Source organism: Athene noctua, chromosome 3 (genome assembly GCF_965140245.1).
Source record: "Athene noctua chromosome 3, bAthNoc1.hap1.1, whole genome shotgun sequence".
Lineage (NCBI taxonomy): Eukaryota > Metazoa > Chordata > Aves > Strigiformes > Strigidae > Athene > Athene noctua.
The window spans coordinates 33,339,296-33,346,831 of record NC_134039.1 but is presented as its reverse complement, the minus strand read 5'-3'; the positions used below and the strand labels follow the sequence as shown (position 1 = coordinate 33,346,831).

The window sequence follows — 7,536 nt, the reverse complement described above, 5'->3', positions numbered from 1 at the left end:
AATGTTTTGAGGTTAAGTCTGTTTTAAGGAGACAAAATTATTAGCTACCCAAACTTATACTTGAAAACTTTGATTCTGTTTTTATGAATGCTGGACACAAACAAATAGGTTTATACAACACTTCTCTTCCTGGTTCAAGAGTTAATTGCAGTTGTCAGTAGTATCTTAAATACTTCTTGTAAGTTACATTTAAGGAATATCCTCTTTATTTTAGCTTTTTTTTTTTTTTTTTTTAAAAAAAGCGCAATTTTGTCTTTAAGTGAAATGTGTCAATGATGATTTTTGGGGGGAAGGGGTATCATTGTGGTATTGCTGACCCTCAGTCTTATAATAGTATTGACCCTCCCTCCGAGGAAGCAGCTTAAGGAGAAGAGGAACTGTGTTCTGGAATGAGGACCTCCCCCTCATTCAAGGTTGAGTAAATCTCCCTGGCAGCTCTGTGATGACATTAGTAACCTATAAGAGTCACTTGATTCTTTCTGCTCCTCCAGTCTGACTTTTTATGTGTGGGTTTTTTTTTTTATGTTCCATTTGCCATATTCTCACATAGATGAGCCACCTTTTTCTTCTCTTGGGATAGTGAACACTTGTCTGTTGTACCTACCCTCTTCAGATGAGGCAAAAGGAGTTGAATTTGCTACATGTTTAAATGGGCTCAGAGAAGGAAACATAATGCACAAGGAGGACTGTACATAATATCAGAAAGGTCACTTCCTTACCCTGTCCAGGATAAAGGGGGTAGTTTCCTACAACTGATAGACCTCTAAGATGCCTTTGGGGGGTGTGTGGAGAGGGGAGGTGAGGTGAGGGAGAGTGTACTCCTGGAATGGGTTTAGAGGCCCCATGGAAGAGCTGGATATGACAATGTAAATCATCCAGGAGCTGACATTTTTTTTTTTTTTTTTTTTTTTTTCCTGGGAAGAGTCTGAAGTCAGGTTGTCTGCTATCTTGTGTGGCTCTCATACAGGAGGCTTGTCCCATTCTGTTGTGGTTTTGGATAAATATGTGGGGTTGGGAGCTGTATGTCTAGCTGGAACTATGTGTGTAGACTGGCTGCACCTGGGGCTGATACTTCATCTGGTTGACCAGAACTGCAGTTTGTCTTCAGCTAATGTAATAAGGGGTTTTTTTACCTTCTTTGCCTTTAATACAGTTCTAAGTGGAAAGAGCACAAAGATGGAAGCTCTTCCTTGTCACTTTTATCAAAGCAGTGGGATCTGTGGATGCCCTGACTTCAATCCATGTGCTCAGGTAAACATCTGGTTCTTCATCAACCATGCAAATGATGGGCCATGGCAGAAACATCAAATCCAGCTTTGAGGACTGCTGGCAACCTTTTCTCCCCTAGCATCAGAAATTACTGTAAAGCAATTCTTTTTCCCTTCATGTAATGACTCTGAGTGAGTGGAATCCTTAAAAAGAGGACAGATCATTGAAATATGCTTTGACTGAACATCCATTGCATTACGTAAAGTTTTGTGCTTATACTTCTATCAAGAGAAGGTAGGAAAATTCTCCCTAGTACCTCTACTGTGTCTCAGTACCCTGACACCAGTCAACAAGGGATTGAATAAGGAAGTGTGTGAAATAGATATATGTGAGTATATATATATCATACTGTTTGATTATTTGTTGAGGGAGAATTGAATCTATCTTTAGTATTTAAACGTTTTCTTAGAAGAGAGACAAGAACACAGTAGAAAGCTCATGGCATATTCAACACAGCCTGTGGAAACAATTATGTATTTACCTTATGATGGCACCGGTCATGGATGCAATACTGTAATACCATCTTTTCTACAGCTCCAGAACAGATGTTCTCAGCTCTGGACAACTGTTAACATAAACCAAAGCCCATTTACCCTTGTTTTTGTATTGTGGTCATACAGAGCTTTGGGATTCTTCTCTGTAGTACGACCTCCATCCTGTGGTCACAGATTTCACCTGTGGCTCTGAGTAGAAAAATGATTGTGGGGAGGAAAAGGGCTGGGAAAGGACAGAGGCACAGAGAAGTGATGTGGCTTGCCCAAAGCATTGTTGAAGATTAGTGACTGCATGAAGATGGAAATAGACTTCTAAGATCAGTTAATTTGTTACAAACCGTTGAATCGCACCACTAAGGAAAGATGCTTCCTAAATATTACTGAACCTTCAGAACAGGGAGCTAGTCAGTCCTAGTTACCCAGAAATAAATAGGTTGTGACAGTACTTCGTGTGTTCCGTGAAGTTCTTTCTATTTTGCCTGGTTTGTAATCCTCCTGCTGTGACTGGCATATGCTGAACAGTTTAGATCAGAGTTCCTATTTTTGTACCCTTCTGGAAAGAAGGATGTGTTTCTCTCTTGATCACTGAATTGCAGAGTTTAGATGGAATGCCGCCTTTTGGGTTTGTTCATTTGTTTGTTTATTTGTTTGGGGATTTTTGTTTGTAGGCTGTCATGGACTGGTGAGAGTCATGTCTTTGTGTTTCCCTGAACTATGGCAATGCCAGTATCCAGAGTAAGCAGCCGAGCCTGGTGCACGCATGCTGCTCACTCGACTGTAACTTTATGATCTCCATATCGTAGGATCTGGGCTGCATTACAAAGAAGAACCACAAGTTAAAGTACAACAGCATCCAGGAATGCAGATGGGAACAAAGAATCACTGAGAACTGGACTTTATGGAAATGAGAGCAGAGTCCCATGGTGTGGGGGGAAATGGGGCCTGCTGTGCAAGACTGGGGTAGGGGAAGAATGTGGCTAAGTCCAGGATGCAGCTTCCTTTGTTGCTTTAGACAAGGATAATGTCTGCCCTTGCTCGAAATACATGTAAGAATGAGAAAAATATGTCAGGGAATACAGAGAAACCATGTGTAATCAGAGCAAAGGAGGAAAAATGAACAGGAATCTTTCTAAGACAAACATCCAGAATCTTTAAGAAGTGAGATATTCTCTAGTTTGAGTAAAAGTGTAACAGCCTGACTTCTAATGCTCTGAAGAATAGCCTTGCAAATAATACTGTATTAGTTTGATTACAGTAATGTTTGAGTAATTTGTCTCCAGAATCAGAGAAATTTCCTGTTACATGTTCCTACCTTGTTTCTATACCGATCAGTAGTGGTGGGTGGCAAATGTTTCTACCGACAGCAGTGTTTCTCGTCTGTAATAATAATTAATATTTTAAAGTAATGCTGTAGTAGCAGTTTGTGAGGTTCTAAATACAGGATGATTTTTAAAAGGGCAGCGATGGATTTAGTAGAGGTTCCTCCCGTTCCTGGGAGACAGCTATGCGCCTCTGCTCTCCTCAGGCAGCCGGGACACGTTTCCCGGTAAGATAACCTTCCGGAGCGGGTCTCGGGGTCAGCGGCGCCCGGGCTGCCCGGCCGAGGCGGGCCAGGAGCAGAGCCAGGGGGGCGGGGGGTTCGGGCCCCGCCCAGGGGTGGGCGCCCCCCACCCTCCCCTCCCGCTGCCTGCTGGCAGGCGGGGGCAGCCCTGCGGGAGGGCCCGCCGCCTGCTCCCCCATTGGGCGGATTTGGATCCGCAGCGCCATTGGTCGGAGCGAGCCAGAGCGCGCTGCGACCAATCAGGGAGCAGGCCGGGGCGCGCGGGGAAGCTATAAAAGGTGGCCGGGCGTGGGGGGGCGTAGCGACGCGTGTTTCACGTCGGTTTGGGCGGCGGCTGCGGGAGAGGTTTGGAAGCGATGTCCGGCCGTGGGAAGCAGGGCGGGAAGGCGCGGGCCAAGGCCAAGTCGCGCTCGTCGCGGGCCGGGCTGCAGTTCCCCGTGGGCCGCGTGCACCGGCTGCTGCGCAAGGGCAACTACGCGGAGCGGGTGGGCGCCGGCGCCCCGGTGTACCTGGCGGCCGTGCTGGAGTACCTGACGGCCGAGATCCTGGAGCTGGCGGGCAACGCGGCCCGCGACAACAAGAAGACGCGCATCATCCCCCGCCACCTGCAGCTGGCCATCCGCAACGACGAGGAGCTCAACAAGCTGCTGGGCAAGGTGACCATCGCGCAGGGCGGGGTGCTGCCCAACATCCAGGCCGTGCTGCTGCCCAAGAAGACCGACAGCCACAAAGCCAAGAGCAAGTGAAAGAATTATCTGCGGAGTATTCCCACTTCACAAGTGACCCAAAGGCTCTTTTTAGAGCCACCCACTTCTTCGTAAAAGGAGCTGTAGATCCTGGCAAAACCAACCAAGTTAAAATTAACCCTTCTATTTGTTCATGAAAATAAACTTAAAATTTAAATGTTGACATTACAAAATTCGTTAATTACTGCTAAATCCATGCTAAAAATGAGGTTTATGCACTGTGAAAATTTTGTTCTGTAGGGGAGAGAAAGGCACAAAGTTGATTATTGCAAGAACCCACAGCCCCAACAGATCTCCAGTATTGGCTCAGCCCTGCGTGAAGCTGTAGTAACTCATGTCTTTAAAAACCATCCTGTCACACTAAACAACCTTTTGACCTACAGACTTTCTTTTTTCTTTTTTTTTCATAAGAACAGGCATTTTGAATTATTAATTTTTAATACCATTTTCTCATGACTTTGAGCTGCCATGGCCGTTCTCTGCCTGAAGTCTGGATGGACTTGAGGATAATTGTTAATCACTGGACAGGCAACTTGAGGTAAAAAGGGCTATTGTCAGTTGTGACTACCTTATACAAAGTGCTGCACAGACCATAAGGATGTTCAAATAGTAACAGAGAAATCAGTCGTGCTATAATTCAATAAACACATTTTAATAATCCATTCGAGAACATAAATTACTTGAATGATAACATTGTACAAGATTTTAGTACCACTGACAGTTACAATAGCATGGGGTAACAAGCAGTTTGCAGGCCTTGGGCAGAACAAAGGGTTGTAGGCAACAATAAAAATAACAGAGAATACTTGTTTTAATTCTGTGTACTCTGAAAAATAAAATGAATTTGTTTTGCATTCGTTTAAGTGTGGTCTTGGTAAAGTGCAGCTGAAGACTGTCCCCCTCTTGCTAAGCAGCCACTTTAGCAGATATATCAGTTGAATATGCTATTTTTAATACTACTTGCGATGCAGGAATCAGTCACTGGACAATAAAAAAAATAGAATATTTTGCAATCTGCTGTGAAAGGGGAGCCCTAACTGATAAGTTGAGCAAGTTTTATTATGTAGAAGTATGGAAAAAATCAGCTGCAGCAGTGTCTCCTTGGATAATGATGACTCAGATTTTCACCAATCAAGCTGTATCAAAATAAAAACACTGCTGAATTATAAAGTGATAGGGCACTGATTATAACTTAACAAAGACTGGCCATGTTAAATTCTTATGCCACCTAATTTTTAAAGAAAATAAATATTTCTGTAGCTGAGCACTAGGGAACCATGTCTGTATTGTGCACACTGAGCAACACAGTACAAGCTGCTATGCTGTAAAAAATCATCTCCTTCTGGGGCATAAACAGCCCTTCAGAGGACTTTAATCTGCTCCTTTCCTTGTTGCATAATGCACTAATTTAATTTATTTTAGTTATTTAGAAAGGGGTAAAGGATTTTGGACAAAGAAGCTAATTTCTAATCCATATTCAGTGCTCAAGATGAGCCTGTGTTACTTCCTCCTCTTTGAAATCAATTTGCGATTAAAATATCAATTCAAATCCCTGATTTTCAGTTCATATTAAGAGAAGACCCTTTAAAGAATAATAATTAATTAGTCTGAAGATTTAGTTGCCCACGTGGCGGATTTTATTTAGAAGGAAAAACAAAAGTTTCTGTCTCCCGAGGTCTGTCTAGGTCCAGGACTCGGGGTTTATTGCCTCTTTTTTAACTCACCCTTTGCCTCCTCGAAGGGAAACTTTGCCGAGGGGAAGAACAGTCTTTCTTTTCCACGTCGCTGTGAACGGGGGGGCGGTTGATGGCAGAAATTCTGATAAAAACAGGCTTTTTTGACTCCTAAGAAACACAAAATGAGCGGGGAGAAGGGACCTTTCTGCCGTGCAGCGGGGCGGGCTCTGCAACGCACCAATCACCGTGCGGCTCCTCTCTATAAATACGAGGCCGCTGACTTGCTCCAGGCCCAGTGGTTTCCCCTGATTCGTGGACGACGGCTGCCACTATGTCGGAGACCGCGCCTGTTGCCGCTCCCGCTGTCTCTGCTCCCGGCGCTAAGGCCGCCGCCAAGAAGCCGAAGAAGGCAGCGGGCGGCTCCAAAGCCCGCAAGCCGGCGGGGCCCAGCGTCACCGAGCTGATCACCAAGGCCGTGTCCGCCTCCAAGGAGCGCAAGGGGCTCTCCCTCGCCGCGCTCAAGAAGGCGCTGGCCGCCGGCGGCTACGATGTGGAGAAGAACAACAGCCGTATCAAGCTGGGGCTCAAGAGTCTCGTCAGCAAAGGCACCTTGGTGCAGACCAAGGGCACGGGCGCGTCTGGCTCTTTCAAGCTGAATAAGAAGCCGGGCGAGACAAAAGAGAAAGCAACTAAGAAAAAGCCGGCAGCCAAGCCTAAAAAGCCAGCGGCCAAGAAGCCTGCTAGCGCCGCCAAGAAGCCCAAGAAAGCGGCGGCGGTGAAGAAGAGCCCCAAGAAAGCAAAGAAGCCGGCAGCCACTGCGGCCAAGAAATCGGCCAAGAGCCCCAAGAAAGCGGCCAAGGCAGGGCGCCCCAAGAAGGCGGCGAAGAGTCCGGCTAAAGCCAAGGCAGTGAAGCCCAAAGCAGCCAAGCCCAAGGCGGCCAAGCCTAAAGCGGCCAAGGCGAAGAAGGCGGCGCCCAAAAAGAAGTAAAACGACTGAGAAGAAATTAAAGAGTTTACTCATATAAATAAACCCAAAGGCTCTTTTAAGAGCCACCCACTTAGTCTCAAAAAGAGCTGGAACACTGCGGTAACTACAGGAGCGAAAACATCTTGAAAGGGTCTTGGCAGAAATTTATACGGGAATAAAGTTTCTGTTTTCGGAAGGTGCACGTTCGGTGCAGCCTGTGGGAGATACGGGCTTCCTTTAAGGGGGAAGTGTTTTCCTGCGGAGCTCTGCGATAGCCGCAAGCCGCTTGCTCCGCCCCCCCTTAATTGACCGGCGCAGCCGAGAGCGGCAGCAGCCGGTGTCCCAGCGAGCGCCCCGCGGCTGCCGTGCCGGGGCTTGTTTAAAAGTCCCGCGCTGGGCCCGGATTGGCCCCTTTCGCTCTCCCGCCCCGCCCCGTAGTGCGGTGACAGCCCCCCATCCCCCGCTCCTGTCCTCGGCTGCGTCCCCGCGCTCGCTCGGTTCCGTACGGCACCGCCTCCCCGCAGCACACCGGCTCCGGAGGAGGGGGGGTGCGCGGATCAAGGGTAGGCACGCCTTGTGCCGTGCCCCAGCCCTGCCGTTGCTCCGCAGAGGAAGGGTGAGCGAGCGGCGGCGCGGCTTCTGGGGAGGGAACTGGAGCTGGAGAGCTGTAGCCCCACGCTCTAATGCCGCCACCCCCCAGGTTCCCAGCCCATTACCGGCCGCTCTCGAAGAGAGAACAGACTCCTGCGGACGGAAGTTTGCACGTTGGTGCTTTATACAGGAAAATCCTTCAAGAAATATCTTTACCCAATGCCTTATCGAG

General features: G+C 47.4%; 2 protein-coding genes across 2 annotated transcripts; both read left to right on the top strand.

Moving 5' to 3' along the window:
• The first annotated feature begins 3,647 nt into the window (after window positions 1-3,647).
• LOC141958607 (histone H2A) lies at window positions 3,648-5,444 on the top strand. Its single transcript, XM_074901445.1, has one exon. The coding sequence runs from the start codon at window positions 3,681-3,683 to the stop codon at window positions 4,068-4,070; it is 390 nt and encodes a 129-aa protein (XP_074757546.1). The 5' UTR covers window positions 3,648-3,680; the 3' UTR covers window positions 4,071-5,444.
• A 383-nt stretch (window positions 5,445-5,827) lies between these two features.
• Window positions 5,828-6,903, top strand: LOC141958606 (histone H1). Its single transcript, XM_074901444.1, has one exon. The coding sequence runs from the start codon at window positions 6,078-6,080 to the stop codon at window positions 6,732-6,734; it is 657 nt and encodes a 218-aa protein (XP_074757545.1). The 5' UTR covers window positions 5,828-6,077; the 3' UTR covers window positions 6,735-6,903.
• The last annotated feature ends 633 nt before the right edge of the window (window positions 6,904-7,536 follow it).